The 19,301-nt window shown below is 52.7% G+C and overlaps 1 protein-coding gene across 1 annotated transcript; it reads left to right on the forward strand.

Moving 5' to 3' along the window:
• Positions 1–234: 234 nt before the first annotated feature.
• On the forward strand, positions 235–11,197 carry LOC119091178 (uncharacterized; the record flags this gene model as incomplete). Its single annotated transcript, XM_037213833.1, has 7 exons — positions 235–309; positions 1,521–1,593; positions 7,198–7,345; positions 7,551–7,691; positions 8,614–8,743; positions 9,193–9,203; positions 10,935–11,197. Coding segments are annotated over exons 2-7 (755 nt in total), but the record flags the coding sequence as incomplete, so codon positions are not given.
• Positions 11,198–19,301: the final 8,104 nt, after the last annotated feature.

The raw sequence follows: 19,301 nt of genomic DNA on the forward strand, positions 1-19,301 counted from the left end.
TGCCGGAGTATTAACGGCCTTTGGCCCATTGTGACGCTACCTGACTTTTCGCTGGGTCTTTCACTGATGTCATGGAAGCTGCGTTTGACACGGGAAGAAAACCTGAGCCTTGCTGTCAACGAAAAACGGTTCTGATGTGTTGATTCCTACCCTTCTCACAATTTGTCGTGATTTGATTTCAGATGGCAACGCAGGCTGTGCAGAACGATAGGTGATGTCATGAGCTTCGTTTACATTATAAGAAGCTTGCTGGCCTTGGACTGGTATTCGTTCTGTTGCTAGTTATCCGTCGCCTCCTTCTCAGTGATGGTAAGTGTTTACGCGTGCTTGGATTGTTCAAATATTGAACTTGCACCGTACAGTGTGTCTTGTGCGGATAGGGATTTAATGTTTGCATGTCCTCGCACACGGATGAAGTGATTCCAATCCGTGCCCCAGTATTCTAACCGTACCGGATATCCTCTGGCGTCCTGTTCTGTGTTTTACCAAGCCGGGCCTCCATTCCTCATCACTGATGATGACTTTCGTCAAGAGCTGGCGTAGTGAGCTTATCTACCGTCAAGACCCAAGATTTTTACACGCCAAACTTTGCAGGGTCGTAATTAATGAAATATCCGATCTTTTCGTGTTAAAAATGTCGTGTACCTTGTAAGGTCGCTGACCTATGGTAGGTCAATTCAGGCCATGGCTGTCAGTGGAAGGAATTCCCAGGTGATTGTTCAGTCTGATGCGGGAACGTAGTGTTAGTCGGGGGGCTTAACATCTTTGAGACGGTTCCTAGACAACCAGCATTTGGATACCATATTTTCTTTTCAGTTGATCTCTTGTGTCAGGTATAAAGGTCGGACCGAGGTCAAAGCCGAACTACATTTTTACTAGAGATGTCGCTTTTTGATGTAGTCTTGGACGCTCATTTTGGAATTCTTGATCACAGGGAGGTCAAAATATGTTTATTTTGAACATCATTGAGGTGCGTAGAGTTCAGTGACCTGGAATAACCTCGATCAACCTTTTGTTTTTAGGAGCATATCGTCTAGCGTAGTCCTTGACACTTGTTGGAATTCCAAAAATCAAAACTCACGATTTTTGGCCACTGTGACCTTCTGAAGTGCAAATAAGGTCACTAATCTGAAACGAACATCAGTGACATTTCTCTTAAAGATTATCTAGGTTAAAGAGGATTGCGTAACGAGGGCTGGGTAAGCTTTGCCATCAATTGGAAGGTTGACTTTGCTTTATCCTATTTGGTCCGAAGGCATGACCTAGGTGCCTCAAAATTGGACGCGTGTGAGTTTACATACAGGTCTATATATCCTGTGAATTTGGTGGTTCAAACTTCCTCGATTTTTGATATATTGGGGCCAAGTTGTACCCCCCCCCCCCACACACACACACGCACATACGAGCGTCGTGGTATTCAACTGACCACACAGACGTATGTAAATGTGTACTGCTTGTAATGACTGTAGATGTTGTGTTCTTGCATGATACCTGTACAATAACTGTCCATTAATCCGCAGGTTACCCGCAAATGACTTTCAATGGAGAGCCGGATGGAGCCAACGATTTCAATCGCGTCAAGTTTCAGGATATGTAAGTTAGAATCTGCCCTCTCGCCACCTTCGACAGCTTCTGCGGTCTTACCACCTGCCGTAGAGTGTGGGGGGTGAGGGTTGGGCGGTGGTTGAGAGGATGGCCCTGTTGACTTCACACCGCACGTGCCGATTGCAAGTGTTGACAACTGGGGTGGTGGCTTTGCATGGAATTTGCATATTAACGTTGTCGGGTTTTCGGGCGGTTTTCAACATTTCAGTAGTTAGATCGGATCATAGCGGGTAAAAACCACGTTTTGAACACATCTTCGTGCTTTTCATATGTCCACAGATCAAGGTTGACTGAAGTTAAAGCGTCCACCACTGGCATGTTGCTGGCGTGGTGTAGGGTCTGCTGTCGTAATGGGAGGCCCTAGGTCACGCTGGGTGTAGAGGCGTCCACTGGGGCGGATCCAGGGTCTCGTGAAGTGGAGGGGCACGAACACGATGGGGCTCCTCTAGGGTTGAGACCTCATAAAGGATGCTCGTATTCCGACCGTTCAATTTTAAGATTCCTATATCTGCTATTTGGCATGCAAGAACCCATCTTATTGTACGCAGCCCTAGAAAACTACGCATACTACATATGAACATACAGTGAGCTTTTCCATTTCCTCCAGGTCATAGTGGATCCTGTCAATGCTTAACTTGGTTTTTCGGAAAATGGCAACATGAAGTAAAGTTAGATGCTAAATGCCGTTTAAAATTAGGCATAAACTTGATTCCTAGCTTATTACGAATAGTCAGCTAGTCGATGTGGTGAACTGATGGCCGATGACTAATGCACATTTTTTTGCGCTGGCTTTTATGAACGGGTACAAAATATCTAGCATTCAGATTATCCTAACAGTGTGATGCTCAATTTTAACTCGTGTCAACAATTCAATAGGCAACGGAAAAGACGTATGCTACGTCGACGATGGCTAAAAATGGGCTCGGAAATTGCGCGTACAAATTAATCGGCGTGTAGCCAACAGCTGCTCTCAGCTGTTGAGGCACTCAGAGAATTCGTTATCCTGTAGTCATGGATTAACAGGGAGCTAGAATCGCTTTTGAACTAGGTTGGGAGTGAAAAATTCCATCGCAAGAAGACCGCGTGGGAGTGAAAAAATCAATTCACAAAGGACGGAACTTATGAGCTCGTGACGGATGCTTCAGCAAACAAAGACATCTATTTCAAGTTGGCACGGACGTAATATCAGAACCCTGACAAAACTATTTCGTGTTTTTTAACATTTTAGGCCATTAAAGTGAAACATTAACACGCACTCATTAAGTACATTAACACGCACTCGGGTGGGGGTGGGGGGGGGGGGCAAGTTGACCCCCCCCCCCCCGAGGGCCTTTCCAGAATGGTTTTTGAACGGCGCGGCGTAGTCGTGCGACATTTTGCATAGCTGTAGAAAATTGCATAGCGGATCGTTTGACATACAAATTTTAGATGTACCTTGTAAGGTCGCTGACCTATGACAGGTCAAAGTCAGCCCATGGTTTCAGCGAAGGCAAGTTCTAGGGAATCGTTCAATCTGATACAACAACGGAGTGTTTGACGAAGACATACGTATCTGACATGCTTTCTTAGGGCACCACAAATATTGAATGAGCAAATAACGAGCAAATAATGAGCAAATAAGGTCAGGTATGATGTCAGACCAATTTCAAAACCAACCTGATTTGTTACTCTAGGGCTTGCTGTATGGAATAGTGTCTGGTGCTCATTTCGAATTCATTGACAGCAGGAACTGCATTATACATTTTCAATTGACTTCTCAGAGGTCAGAACAGGCCATTGGCCTAAGACGTCCCGGGTCGAACGTTTGGTTGTAGGAACATACTGCCTAGCGTAATCTTTGTAGCTTATTCAAATGAAAACGCAGAGCTGTCTTGTATCACTTTGGTCACCGTGACCTTCAAAAGGTCAAACAAGGTCAATTACCTCAAGTGGGCTTGTGACCTTTTGCTTAGAGACAGTTGCCTAGGTTCTGGGGGTGCCTTAGAGACCAACCTGGAATTTGACCTTGTTTGACCTTATTCGACCTGAAGGTCATGACCTAGGAAGCTGAAACCGTAACCTAAGTGAGTTCGCGTGTGGGTCAAGACACCCTGTAAATTTGGTGTCGCTAGCTTTCTTAGTTCACGAGATCTCAGAGGGGGGGCGGGTCAAATTGACCCCCCACCCGAGCGAATGGTGTCTATCCGGCTAACCGGGCGAGTGTTAAAGCATAGTAATTTCATGGCAGTATTATGAGCATGACAAATTGTCAACACCAATAATTTGATGCCGCACTTTTCAATTCCCCTCCACAGCGCTTTTAAAACAAAACAAAGCAAAGGATTTCAATAACAATATAACAGCAAATTCAACAAGCATAAAACGCTCGAACAAAAAAAAAACATTGGACTCCTACACATCAGCCCATCACCAAGTACGGCCTGAGGCAAGTGACATAGAATTGGAAGGACCACAGATGAAGTTGGAAGGCCCATGAGCTTGTCGTGAGGGTGCCGACGCCGACCACGGCCCATGGGCAGCCGAGAATACCCGGCAGATTGTCATGTGGGGTGTTTAGAGCCTTTCTACACGCATGCGTTATAGCGTATAGAGCCTTTTGGGTGAATGGAAAGAATCCGTGGAAGGCCGCTGATCGATAAAGGTGCCCTGCATGCCAGCAGAAAGCGCTCCGACAACAGCGCAGTGCCCTAGGAGCAAATGCAAAGAAATCAAGGGGCAATGTGGAACGATCCTTAGCGATTGGATTGACCCAGCAAGTGGACATGTAGGGCTCCCGGGAACAGCGTAGGGCGTCCTGGACATCGTAATGAATCTTAAGATCTCCCAATCACCACCCTCTCAGTCACTGAAGAATTGTTTATGTCTGCTCGTAAACCCTTCACTTTCGCTTGCGACTGTTCTTGGTCGCCTGGAAGCTCAAAGACATCCGGTCTGTTGGGTTTTGCATGAAAAAACAACGTCTGTTCGGACGAGGTTTGAGCCCCTTGAAGCCTATGAATCTGTTCTGAGCCCAAGGGGGGGGGGCTTTGCCCCATACCCCCCTCTTTGGATTTGCCCTTGGGCGTCCACGGGTACTGCAATCTCATCTTGAGGCACGGCGTACCTACAATGACCTTGAAGTTGGATGACCTAGCACCTGCAATCTTCATTTATGACGACGGTACTGGTGTAATGCAAGTGTTCTACTGACCTCGTTGTTGAGGATTCTCAAGAGTTGACCTTGTGATTGTAATGACCACATTCATCGTAATAAACACAAGCCAATTATTTTGAGTTGCGAGATGATTTGATAAATGATATGATAGACTGGTTGGAAGCCAGATTTCAGATTTCACCTTATTTGGCCATAACCCTGAATGACCTCTTTGCAAAAGTCACACGCTTTGATGATGGTATTGGACATTGGCGTCATACCTCCAGAAGTATTTGGAGAAAGATGTGCTGTGAGGAAGCGCCAGTCTTTATATTCTTACCCCGTTGACATTTAAAAGTCATATATGATAGATATCCAGCGGGTTGCATTCACGCGTGACTTTATAATTCTTTTCGACAGGCTTAGCGCAGGTTATATGGGCGGTGAGGTCGTCAGAGAAGTGCTGCAAAACGCCGTAGCCACAGAGTTTTTTTTTTGTTTCTTGGTGCTTCGCATATGCATTCACAAATGCATATGAATGGGTAAGTCATTGATCGCAAACAATGGGGCTCTCTGACCAAGGCTTTCTAAAACAATGAGCTAATTTCCCACTTGAGTAGCCCGATCTGGCCTCTACTTTGTCTAGATCTAAAATCTTGGTGATCTCTGGTAGTAGCTGCAAGCAGTATTCTGCATCAAGAGGCTGGTCAAGTCACGCCCGCATAAATGATGAGACTTTGCAGGCAAGCCGTTTAGTCTGGCTCGGTTTTCCGATAGCGTTGTGATGTGGGCAGAACAGGACCCTCCCAAGGGAATTAACGTTGGGAACGCAAAGCTAGTTGTCAAAAGCGTTCACAGCACACCACAGGGCCAAACGGGCGCAGGTCTCGCCATCCGGGCGTCGCAGCGACATGGAACCGAAGCTGCTTGGCGGAGGAAGTCACAGACAGTCGTGTTGGTAAGGCATGAGTCGACTTGTGCACTGTGTAATCCGCGCACGTTGTAACGCAGGCCATGAATCAGCGTTTGTTTAGCCTTGTTAAGATTTGATGTCATATCTCGATCTTCAGAGCAAATGAAGGCGTGGAACGACCTGTACGGTCTAGGCGAACGTGCCGCATGCGAGGCAGTGCGATCGTAACAGCACCCAGCAGCTGCCCCAATATATGGCCGGGCCGAGGCTGCTGTCGCCTTTGTTCGGAGCCGTGTTAAATCCAGCATGAGGTGGCAAGAGCCAATACCGCGGTTATGCAGACCATACAGGCTGGTGTTCAGTTCAGTATGGTCAGTATGCGCCCAAAATGCTGGCGTTTTTCGAAAGGCGTGGTTACGGACATCTAACACGAAAATCGTTCCTTTCATTTCGTCTCATCGAAATTGTGGGGCTTGATCAACCTGGGTCAGACTGATAGCCGACTAATTTCAAGCAATACAACTTCGGAATAAGCACGCGGGCCCCGCATCGGCGAGCCCAGCCTTGACATGAGCATGTGTGCCAGTCGTAACTGGTGTGGCTCATCACAGAACTCTGTAACGTTCACGTCCACATCACCTCGCTCATTCCTCACCGCACAATCACGGATGGAGAACGCGTTATGACAGGTGGGGCAGCGATAGCACCAACTGCGTTTGTACGTAATATGGCCGTGATTTTATCCTATTCCCGCCGGAAGATGCCCATTCCGGCGACTTCCTCGCCGATTGTTGTCAGCATTCTCCTCTTCAGCGCACAACACGACGCACTGGTAGATATATGTGGATGTTTCCGAGCTTAAAACATCTTTAATGGACGGGTGCATGAAAAGTAACTTACGTAACTGATCTTTGGTAACCATGTGTGGTTTGCTATACTATATAACGCCTTTCATATCCAGTTTACTTCGATCCGCTATTTTGTGTCCGTATGTCATGCAATGTTGTTTTGTTTTGTGGGAATACACATTCATTACCTGGCGCTCCAAGCATGAAGGTGGCTGGGCGCACCTCAAAAACGTTTGCGGCACTGTTGGCCCGCCCTGCACTTTTGCGGTTTCGCTGTGAGACACAGCTGACCAGGAATAGGAGCCCAAATGAGCAACAGATACACATGCATTCCGTCAAGAAATCCGCCGATACTTTTGCGAGCGTGGATGTGTGACTTATGCAGCATGCGAATTGTGGCAGCGGCTACATCAAGTCTTCTTCAAAATAGTGTTCATGGCACACGCCGCTGGACGAGAACATGACCAGTTTAAACAGTCAGTCAGTCAGTCAGTCAGTTTAAACAGTCAGTGCAACAGCGTTGAGGCGACATGGGTATAATTGTAGCCCTACGATTGTAACGACTGAACACGCGTTGGTGGTACCAGACACGATGCATTTCACGACGAGAGTTTTGTCGAGGGAGTTGTTGACATCGGCTGTTCCTGACATACAGCCTGCGAGTCCACCCATCACACGGTTCGGTCATTTGTCCACAGGAGCGCGCTGGTGCCGTTTGAGAGCTTCACGACCCATAAGCGCTACACCCTCGACGTGCGGCCGTCTTACGCTATCGCGCTGCCATTGATGGAGCTGGAGAAGGACAACGTCGCGGCTGTCATTACCGAGGCGCTGGAGCAGAGTAAGGTACGTGCAGGGATACCTTGAGATTGTACGCAGAGAATAACATGGGGTAAGTTGCTGCTCCAGCAAACGTGGGAGTTTTATTTGACTACGCGGTCTGGCCGAATGCTCTTGGTTTTTCATATAATGGAGATTGCGACAGGTCCAGCACGCAGCTTGGTTCTCTCTGCGTCCCGACATGAATGCTGACCTTGCCGGTTTTTTCCAGCCCGTGACTGGTGGTGCCATCTCTGAGCGACACTTTCAATACGGCTTAAGCCGCCACCTGCCAGGTGTCGGCGAGGAGTACAATCTAGTTTTCCGCAATGGCATAGACGTCTTTTCAGCGCGCGTGTACAGGAAAGTCGGGGTGAGTTTTCGTTGTTAAACCAAACCGGAATGTTACGTTCGGCAATATGTATTCGTTGCATGTATTTGCTGTAGTTACGTTGTTATATGCTGTGCACATGTTATTAACAACTGACTTTCCAATCCAGACTCAGGAGTTTAGTAGGAATGTTTGATACGTTTTTTAAGGCTAATTTCTTTATTTTTGTTTCTGTTATGCACTGACACCACCATTTACCACAGCTCATGCTCGGTGTGCTAGATCCATGCCAACCCTAAGGGTTAACCGACATTTAGAAAGATTGAATCATGCCTTGACTGCAGATGAGCAATTGCGTCAGATGATGGCTTAAGTTTGGTGGGTGGCATAAGAGCAGGCCTTTCGTAGTGTAGCCAGGCTTTCTCCGCGCTATATTAGACGAGAACCTGGTAAGATAGCAGAATGTGAGCTGTGGTGGTATGGTTCCCATACCGCGTAGTCGGCCATTTTCACTCGGTAAGGTGATCTGGGGACGGTGTTCCGTAGACTGCTGATGTGGGACGCTGTGCTTGTGGCCGTGTCACATGGTCTGTCGGCCTTTGTTTATCCGCGGCGTGGTCTGTGGAGCCGTGCCCATTCCTGACGGTGCGCCTCGTGGTTTGATGGTCCGTGCCTCGTGATCTGTCGGCTTATGCGGCGCATTGCTCTGTGTCGCGACGCCCAGTCAGCCGTGGTGGCTGGTCGCGCGGGCGCGTCCTCTGGCGCGCGCGGTCTCGTGGTCTGCAAGCGCGCGCCGCGTGCCTGTCGACCCGCCATGCCGGGCGCCGCGGCCGCCGGCCCGGCGGAGAGCCGCCCGCGGCTCGGTGATGCTCGTGCGTGTGTCCGCGGCTTGCGCGGCGGGCTCGCCGGCGCGGCCCGGCCGCTGTGGAGCCGTCCGGGTCAGCTGCCCCGCCCCCGCCGCCAGGCGCCGCTGGTGTCGGTGACACGGCACGAGGCGTTGCGACAGCAGCCCCTCCACATCGTGATGCCGCTGTCTGGCCGCGTCCAACGGCTCCGGACTTTCCTGCATATGCTGGGCGCTCTCATCGATGATGGTAGGGGGCCGCCGCACAATCTGGAGGGTAGGGGAGGGCAGTGCGTGACAGTCCGTCCTGGCGTTCTCGCACTCAGGGGAGCACGGCTGGGATGGTGGGGACGCCAGCAGTGTTTGGGCCGTTATAGCGTGTTGCCGAGTGCGTGGAAACCGTCCAGACAGTGTCACTTTGGTGAGTTATGTTCGTGGTTGCATCGCGGGCTTCTACGCCGGTCGCCGCCCCCCCCCCCCCCCCCCCCAATAGTCAGGTATGTTTGAGAAGACCAGTGCCACTCCTCTCCGTCTTCCGGTTTGACCAGCATGTCGGACTCGAGACGGCAGTTTCATCGAGAATCATGCCGTGATCGAGAATGATTTCATAACCATGACGGCATGATGGAGAATCATGCCGTCATGGTTATGAAATTTTTATCGTGAACACCGTTTGTTACCCTCGGGCCCCATCGACAGGAGTATTGCAGGCAAGCGGAATGACACTTGAGAAGATCACGGTACTAGTGTTTCCCTTGAAGTACGATGAGTACTATCTTAACATTAATGCGCCGTTGCCAAAGGGTGTCCAAACACGGGCCACACTCTTTCGTGGTTACAGATAAAGCTGATACGTAACTTCCACTGGTGGTATCAGCCGATCGGGCTGCTATTCCACAGTCCGCAGACACCGGCGGGTCAGAGGTCATGGCTCGTTCCGAACGCTCCGCGGAGGGCCGCCGTGCCGTTGGGCGGGGATTCTGAACCTCCGAAGAAAGTAGAATGCAGTTGATGAATTGTTTCTGCTGATATTTTAGCACTTAATAAACTGGCATTGGGCGTGATGGGCAGCACTTGTTATCTAGGTATCTGTATCATTTATTGGTTTCTTCCAATATAGCCGGTTGGAGCGGGCACGCACCACACATTGCTGTTGGGCATACATGCTCCTAACCGCACCGTCGCTCCTTCGCTGTCCGTCCTCATGCTCCAACGCTGTTGGCGAAAGCAGCGTGTTGAAGGCCGTAGAAGCAGAAAGCGGCATGTCTCCCACATGTTACGAACAATTGGTGTCCCCCCCCGTGTAATTGTTTTCCGAACCGTACAGCGTCATGGCTAGGTGGAGCGAGCGAAGCGAAGCGGTGTGAAGCAGGTCATGTGGGTGAAGTGTCGGAGCGTTCAGTTTAGCAGGAGGACCGAACCTCTGTTTGAAGTTGATGCAGCCCATGCGTTTCCGTAGGCTGATATTTAAGGGTTCGACAAGTGTGAGGGTATTCTGCCCCTCCCCCGGTTCGCACGCCGACACGGCCGCTGGGTGTAGGCCAGTGCCAGTGTAGTCAGACTCATGGGATCAATTTAGATACTTTTATTGAATGTTTTCCCACATGTAGGTCGATTAAGGGTGTGCTGTACAGGTCCAGTGTATTGTTATATTTTTATACACTGACTTCACCTGTAAGAAGAGTGGTCTGTGCTGGCAGTGATCACAGTAAATTAAATTAATACGAAGTTATCGGGTTGTTGGGGTATATTCCTGATGGTCAATCATGAACGCTACTCCCTGTATGAAGAGCTGGTGCAAAAAGACAAAAGCGTGGATGCGACTGATAGCTAACTAAACTGACCCAGATCCAACAAAATCATGGTCGAGGGTTCGTCATCTTCGAAAATAAATTACCGATATGCCCTCCCTCCTCCTCCCCCCCCCCCCCCGCAACGACCTCGTCGACTGAATCTGCCTGCGTTCAGGACCACGCTTTTTATGTTGAATGCATACATTCTTCGGTGCTCTAATAACCTGTGAATCAGCTGTTTTGCTTCTCGTTATGCTTGAATATTGATAACATGTAGGCAAGCGAGCACTCCGACAGCCACTGACGCTTTACACTCAGTGGCGATGATTCGACGCGTGTTTTCGGCGCCGTCCCGCCCACTGTGTCCGCACAGCCTGACCATGCCTGCCGCCGGCTGGCGGGCTTCACAGGCGACAAACGTGCGACTGACGGTTGTGGCGTTCGCCGACGGGCCGAACGGCACGCGTCCGGTGGAGGAGGAGCTGCGGCGGTGGCAGCATACGGCGCGCGCGCGCCTCGTCGTCGAGCCGGGCGCGTTCTCGCGCGGCCGGGCGCTGGTGGCGCGGCGCCGCCGCCGCGGTGGCCGCCGCCGCCTCCGACCCGCTGCTCTTCTTCTGCGACGTGGACATCACGTTCACGGCTGTGGAGCTGGAGAAGTGTCGGCTGCACACCACGCGCGGCAGCAGCGTCTACTACCCGATCTTGTTCAGCCGCTTCAACCCGCAGCTGCAGGAGGCGCTGCAGCAGGGCCGGCAGTGGCCACCGGGGCCCGCCATCGGCCCCGAGACCGGCAACTGGCGCGACTATGGCTTTGGCATGGTGTGCCAGTACGGCTCCGACTTCGCGGCCGTCAGTGGAGCCTACATGGACACGGACGGCTGGGGCGGCGAAGACGTGGCCCTCTACACTCGGTACCTGAGGCCGCTACCGTGTCGTGCGCGCGTTCGACCCCGACATGGAGCATACGTACCACGGCAAAGAGTGTAGCGATAGGCCTGTCGGGCCGGAACGTATCGCTCCTGTGTTTTGTCTAAAATCCAGAACGAGGGCAGCAAGAGGCAGCTCGGCTTGCTGGCCTTCACTCTCGGCGGCGAACTGGCACCGCGCGCGCGCACCATCTTCCACCTGCGTTGGCACCAGCGCGTCGAGGGCTGGGTGGGCGCTGGTGCTAGCCGTGCTGCTAACGCTGTCCCTGGTGCTGAACGTGCGCTTGTACCGGCGGCGCGCGCCGTCCTGAGGACGGCCCGTCGGGCCGAGCCATGCCTTGGTGTGTCTAGTTCGCGCGGTCTGGCCGCCAAAGACGGCCGGAATGCCGAGGGCTGCTTCCCCTTGTCGCACAACGGTGGAGGCGCACTCAAATTAGCCGTCTGTATGCAGGTTTGTTTGCAGGTATAGTGTGGAATATCTGAAAAGCCGGTTGTGAGTTATTATCCGTCATGTTTCCAAAGCGGCAGGAGCGCACTCTGATTAACTGTAACTCATCCCAGTTTGTTTGAATGTTCAGCTGTGGCGCCAAACTGTACCTCGTCTCAGTTTGTTTGAGTGTTCAGCCTGTGGCAACCAAACTGTATCTGGTCTCAGTTTGTTTGAATGCAGGGGCGGTGCCGTGTGTTTTCATTGTGGTGTGGGGGGGGGGGGGGGAATTTCCCAGGGGGCATCTTGGAGAAAAGGAAGCCTCCTTAACGGCATGGGGGGGGGGGCCTGGTTAGTGTGGTATTCAAGGGAGAGGAGCACCGTGGGCATCTGCCCCCTACATGAAAATTCATAAACAGGTGCCTTCTAATTATCGAGCGAGGTGTCTCCCTGGCCTAAGACAGCACCATCTGCTCCAGAAATGATCTCATGCATGAAAGGGGCCCCTGAATTCAGAACAGGATAGCTTCAGATTTATGAAGGGGCCTCCAAATGTAACTAAGGGACATGGTTATCACAAAGCAGAGGCATCGTGGCCCAGTACCGCGGTTATCTGATGCGTGAAAGGGGACCGCTCGTTCTAGAAATCGGGCCTGGAAGAAGAGGGTGTCTCGTAACTCAGCACAGACCTTCCTAGTTTGTAACAGGGCCTCCCGAGCCATCAAAGGCTTTTTTGAGCCTCCTAATCTTGAGTATGAGCTATCTTATTTCGAGGGTAACCTTATGGTCCCAGAAAACGGACTTCCTGGCGCAGCAACTGGTCTCCTGAACACAACTTCTTGCTCTCTGGCTTAGCCATGGGGACATCCTTGATCTGGAATTTATAACCTGCCTAGTTTTGCTACAATGTCTTTAGTTCGGGAAAAAGCGGCCGCCCCGATTTAACTGGGGGGGGGGGGGGGACATGTTCGTGTTGCCTGCCGGAAGGCGGGGGGGGGGGGGGGGGGGGGGCAAACTTCTCCCTCTGCCCCTCCCCCCTCCCGTGCTGCGCTGCCTCAGGCCACGTGGAATACCGGGAGAGTCAGTTGTAGGTGAGAGATACATTCATGCCAACTGTAGAAGTGCACTCTTATTAATCGTATCTAGTGCAAGTTTGCTTGAACGTACCATGTTTAACCCGGGATAGTTGGATAAGACAGTAGTAATGGCCTTATTCGTCGGAGAGAAATCAGGAAAGTGTAGGTAAAGATGCGTTGATATTTCAGCAACATGCCTTTATTGAAACGAAAGGCAGATATCTCCATTCTCCTGTTTTTTTTCTCCGAGGAGTAGGAATTAATACTGTCTCATCTATGCGCATCATGCTCCTCGCAAATGCGTGTAACGTGAGCTTACGTGAGCAAAGGTTGTCGGCTGTAACTGCAAGAAAGTTGTGATTTTGATGTGATAGTTATGTAACCAATTGGTTGTGGATGTCATGAACACTGCATGCTAATGAACTGCTACGTAGTCAATACACCAAGGTCTGGTTTTGAGGCTTCTGATGACTAGCCGGCTGTTGTGTAGCTTCAAAACGTGCCAACTGTAGTGTTGGGCCGCCGACTATAAGCTTACTGTGATACGGCCAACGGCTTCTCCGCATTACAGCGACGTTTCAGTGTGGACAAACGGAGGGCAATTACTCGATCTGGCGGGCAACCGTCTAGCGAATCTCGCACCCCCTTCCCGATGCGTATCAGCCATGCGACGCTAAGTTAGTTTGGACCTGGCTTGTGGTCTGGACGATATGCTCCGCGATTTCAGGGCTGCAGCGGTCTTGGGGATTCACAGTTTTGTTGGCGCTTGAAGAACCTAACGTGAGAGTACATCATTGCATGTGTGAAAACGGTTATATTGCGTCCGTCTGCTGCTCGATTCAGAACCATCAGTCAGAGCATCGCCGAAATTAAGTTTGATTAATTATGAGACGATAGTAATAGTCTTATTCCTCTGGGGAAAAATAGAGGGAAATGGATACATAAGTGGGGTGGTATTTCGGCAACATGCCCTTATAAAAAGATAGAAGTGGATCCAGAACTGCCTGCTGACGATCCTACTCGATTTTCAAGGTTTTTTGAACAGTAAGCCACGGTTTTTTACAGGACGCAAACATTCAGAAGATTAAAGAAAGAGCGATTACCACCATTACCACGATGCAGTACTTGTGTAAGAATAAGAACAACGCGAGGATACGTGTGCATGCAAACGAATTAAAGTAAAAAGGCATTACGCATCACGCCTCATTTAAACATGCGAGCGAGTTGAAGTGGACAGACAGCACACATGTATCCATTGTACATGCAAATGGTTTCAATTGAACAGGCATTGCACATACTCACGCGCCACGCATCACTTACACGTGTAAACGATGTTGAGCTAGCGCACATCACATCAAGCTTCAAGACGCGTATCACGTTCGCATAAATCGGCCATAGGTGAGCCCGGTATGTTAAGATTCGGTCGCCGGTTTTTATCCGAATAGATTCAGTTATTTTCCTGTCAGGGCGGTCCTGTGCTTTGTAGATGACTTTGAGCTCTTGAAGGGGCATAGGATGCATCTTCCCTCGATTTCACACCCTGGCCGTGTCTTGCCAAAAAGGTCTCCGAAAAGGGACCCACCCGTTTTGTTTTTAGCTTCTCGCAGGTGGTTCATCATATCTCAAACAAATAGGGCGCGTGGTGCTCCCCGACAAAGGCTATGTACCTCCATGCTTTTTCACACAGTTCGCACTTTATTTTCGTAACAGCGTTTTTTGGCGTGCAAAACCCCCTTGAAACCCAGACTTGCATAAATCACATGTGTTGCCACCCGGGTAACCTAGACCTAGAGACAAAAGATTTCATCAGAGACTTAAGGCTAATTGCCGTTCATCCAACCTATGTGTGCGGGCAGTTTGATCTTTTAACTATGTGTTCGAGTTTCCATCCGAGCAGTTGCATTGGAAAACCGATTGGAAAACCAAATACATATGTAATTTGATTTGCCAACGCAAACGCTCATCTATGTAAAGTAGGATAAGAATCCGTCGTCCGCTAAGACGTGTTTCTGCCTCTTATCAAACCCCCCCCCCCCCCCAACGCACTGTAGGCTTTCTTTTTACTTCTTCCAACATTCTACCTTAAGTCCATAACAATCCATATTTTGTTTTGTACTCTTTCTTTCTTTTCACTACTTGACGACTTGTTCAGAGGCCCTAACGAACGTGTTACGAATTATGTTGTGCTCAGTGGAAGTTGGGATGCGCAGATTCGCAGTGTAGAATTATGACAGAGTCGGTGGGGCTCCGTTTCTAACATTGTGCGGTGGTTCCTCCTTTCTACCGTAACTAGTGCATCTAAATGTGGGATCCCGTTTCTCCGCACCCTGCATACCCCATCGTAAAGCTAGTAATCGAGTCCGTCTCCGGGAAGGTGCACACGAGCCGGCAGTCGGAACTAGACTGTATTTCCGTACTCCGCGAGACGCTCTGCCATCTACCGTTCGGTCTAGATACTACTACTCGCGCGCTATACTCGGTACTCGCACATCCCCCCACCAGTCATTCAGCCCGCGGAACGCGATCGAATGACGAACATAATTTTTTTCATACGCGGGGGATGAGAGTGTACACTAGAGAATTGGACACGACGAGTATGGCGGGAGACGCGATCACGGGCCGGTAAGAAGACGGCGGCGAAGCGCGGAGGCTACAGTGCGAAAATACGGGGTCGCATGCTAAATCTGTAGAAAATGCTAAATCTACCGCACACGGTGTGCCTGGCTACTCAGTCACATGGTCTCAGTTAGACGTTCGCGACGCCGGGTAGGCCGTGCAGACCGTCGCGGCGGCGCCGGGAAGACGTCGGGCGGCGCCTCTCCAGCCGGGTTGGACCTGGGGTCGGCTCACTCAGACGTCCCGAATCCCCGCGGGGGCCCGGCTCGGGCGGGGGCGGTTTGCCCGCCGCGGCGCCGGCGCCGGGGCGCGGCCGCTGGCAGCTGCGAGAGCTCGACCGCGTCCGGCCGGCTGGGGGCGTACCGCTGGCGGATGTGACGCCGGTTCCGTGTCAACACCCGGCCGCTGGGCAGGCGGATAAAGTAGCGGCGGTGGGGGCCGATCTCTGCGATGATGCCGTACCGGTCCCAGCGGCCAGTGGCTGGATTTGGGGGCGCTAGGAGTCCCCGTCCGGAGGACTGGCAGGCCCGCGCGTGGAAGTTGTACCGCGCGTCGATATCTTTTTCGCGCGGCCGCGGCCGCAGCGCGCTCGGCGTCATTAGCTTCTTGCTGCCAGCGCGGCGCGAACGCCCGTCGGTGAGCCGGCACCATGTCCCGCACGGGGGCGTGGAAGAGGATCTGAGCCGGTGATCGGCCGTCCGGGCCGTGTGTGTTGCGGTGTTGCAACATGCCTCGCACCCAGGCGTCGTCGTCCACATGATTTTGCCGCCAGCACCGGCGGATGAGTTTGGCGGCGTATTTTACCGCTGTTTCGGCGCGGCCATTTGACTGCGGGTAGTGTGGCGAAGACATCTTATGGGTCACTGCCCATTTGGAGAGAAATGCTTTGAATGCCTTTGATGTGAATTGAGGGCCGCCGTCCGACCACAGGAGCTCCGGCACCCCAGCCGTGCAAAAGATGGCACGGAACTCTCTGATGAGGTCGGCGGCGGTGGTGTGGTGGCCGAGCGGGCTGACAATCAGCCAGCCAGAGAATGGGTCGACCGCGACCAGGAAGTGACGCCCGGCATATTCGCAGAAGTCTGCGCAGAGGTGTTGGAACGGCCTGCTGGCTGGTTCGTGATACCGGATCGTTTCTCTTTGTTGGGCCGGCAGCTCTCGTTGGCATTGCCGACATGCCTTGGTTATGTTGTCGATATCGTTAGACATCCCAGGCCAAAATACTAGCTGGCGGGGCCGACTTTTTGCTTTTCTTTGCCCATGTGTCCGGCGTGGAGCTCCCGGAGCACGGCGGGTCGCCTTGCCCGAGGGATCACGAGGCGGCGCCCGAGGGATCACGAGGCGGCACCCGTGAAGCACCAGTCTTCAACTGTCGGTTTGTCGTGCACTGACCAGAAGGGGCGAATTTGGTACGGGAGGTCGGCTTTTTGATGAGGGGAACCGTTCGTGACTGCCTCGAGTAGGAGCTGGGCTTCCTCGTCGCCATCTGCCGCCTCCAGCACGTCCCGTAGTTGGAGGTCGAGGTGCGACGCGTCGATCGCCCGCGCAGCGACGGTGGCGACGGTAGGAGTGGTCGTCTTCGGTCAGCTCGTCGTCATCGGTGGGCGGGTCGACTGGTGACCTGCTGAGCGCGTCGGCCGCCAGGTGACTCTTGCCTCGACACCACGACGCAGTCATGCTGACGTCGGATATTTTTTTCGCGCAGTCTTTGCAGTCGCGGGTTCTCGATTTCGTCGAGGTTTTTATTGTTGATGATGGGCACGAGAGGGGGTGATCAACGACGAGGTCCAGGTGTGGAAGGTCAGAGACGAAAAATCGGCACTTTTTCACCGCCCAGGTTGTTTTTTTTTTTGTCTTTGGATTAGAGCCCTTTCGACCAGACATGATCATTTCAGGGCTATGGGATAAAGGAAAGTGGTCAACGCTGGGACAGACGTGCATGCGCCTGGGGGCCAACCGCCGAGCTTTAACCCGCGCATGCGCGGGTACCCGGTCGGGGTCCCCCTTCCCACGGGGCTCTCGGCCCACTCGTGGCTGACGCATGCAGCCTGTCCCGGACAAGCGGGGTGTCGCGAGGACGCAGGATGAAGCAAGATGGAGGATAAAAGGGACGAGTGTCACCGCCCAGGCGACTGCCGGCAGTTCTAGTCTTATTGCAGCATACCAAGGTTCGGTATCGGTGAGGAAGCGCGACCCGGCCTGCACTACTTTCCAGGTACCGTCCGGCTGTTTTTGTTGCAGCAGAATCCCATGCCCCTGGAGACGGCTGGCGTCCGTAGACAGCCTCGTCGGCCTTGTCGGGTCGAAGTACGCTAGAGTGCGGACGGACAACAGCGGCTCTCTCGCCGCCTGGAACGTCACCTCGTGACAGATGTCCCAGATGAAGGTTCTCTTTGTGCTCAGGAGGTGGCGCAGTGGTTCCAGCAGCTAAGCCGCCTCTTCATTGAATGGCGCCACTTGGTTGACGAGGCCGAAAAAAGCTCCGGAGGTCAGTGAGCGATTTCGGTGCCGGGAACGCCGCTATCGCGTTCGTCAGGGCCGGGTCGGGCACGTAGCCGTCTCGGGACACGATGAGGCCGGCGAATTTGACGCTGGCCATACTTCCATAATCCCACGGCACGGTGTAGCGTGCCGCCAATGGGGTGAAGCACTGGCTCACCCCACTCCCCATGGTGGGCATGGGCGGGGGCAAGGCCGTCGGCGGGAGCCGCATCCGCCCGTCAATGCTCCCTGATTGAAGGCCTTAGGCCGTCGGTGACCTCACCGCAGCAAGAGGGCACGTCCGCGGCGCGACACAAGACTGTGTCGCCTAGAGGCGTGACGCCAGCGAGGAACGCCGGTGGGAAAACTGCGACCACACGAGAAGGCCGCAGTTGCCCAACGCCTACGGACATTGCAGGGAATCGGCAAACATAGCCGGCCGGCCAACCCAGGGAACGGGCGGGCTACACTGGAGTACTACACGTCTGGAGTACTACACAGTCTGGGGTCGCGGAAGCATCTCGTGTTGATTCCATATGATTACACTGATGTACAGATCAAATAATAATCAGTACAGCACGTGCACGCGCGCCGAGAGCAGAAAAAGGAGGGGGGGGGGGAATGGCTTGATCATTGTCACGTAAATACACCAACCACGGATTACATGAGAATAAGTAGAACATAATTCAGGCAATGGGGCACCTCGTTGTGATGTCATTCGATTGCACCAATACACGCAAAAATAAGGATCAATTGCACCCACACAGTGGGATACAACCCTAAGGGGGGAGGACATCTCGTGATGCGGTGAATGCACAAATACACAGATCACATAAAACACTAGGACAAGGGGAGGGGCGGCAGTACTACACTTTGATCTGAGCCAAAATGGCCGAGAAGCGATGCAGATCAACTGCAACAGGTGCATTTGTGTCGTGCCGGCCGCTGTCGCTCTGGAAGGCCGACGTGCACGCGCCTGCCCCGTGCGCCGGGTCGGCGAGCGATTAGCGACCGACGGCGAGCAGTGCTCCCCCGCCGCGCATGAGCACCAGTTCACATGACACTTTGCAGAGCATCTTGTTGCGACTTGAGTCGTCCGCGCAATATCCATTGGTCGAGACGCGGAGCGGTTGCGTCGGCACACTGGCGCGTGACCGGAGGTCGCCGACAGTTTACGCCCATGGGGCGGTCGCCGGCCCGCCGATGCCAGTGCGTTGTTCGTCACGACACCCCACTGGCAATTACGGATGACCTGACCAGACATCGGTCACGTGACAGCACACCGTCACTATCAAAGGTGCCCAGTATTGGCGAGAGGCAGAACACGTGCTCGTTCCGCGTATGTGGGCGTGCAACTGACGCCGGGACGCTCGTCACTAGGGTCGAAAATCGCCCAGCCGCTGCTAGTGAAAGCATGGGCGCCAGATCGCTGTCGCACCGGGCGCCGAGAGCCAGGTTGGTCGTCCTGCGTCTGCGGTGGTGGCGCATT

The sequence above is a fragment of the Pollicipes pollicipes genome, unplaced genomic scaffold (assembly GCF_011947565.3).
Source record: "Pollicipes pollicipes isolate AB1234 unplaced genomic scaffold, Ppol_2.1 Scaffold_3371;HRSCAF=3958_pilon_pilon_pilon, whole genome shotgun sequence".
NCBI classification, from domain to species: domain Eukaryota; kingdom Metazoa; phylum Arthropoda; class Thecostraca; order Pollicipedomorpha; family Pollicipedidae; genus Pollicipes; species Pollicipes pollicipes.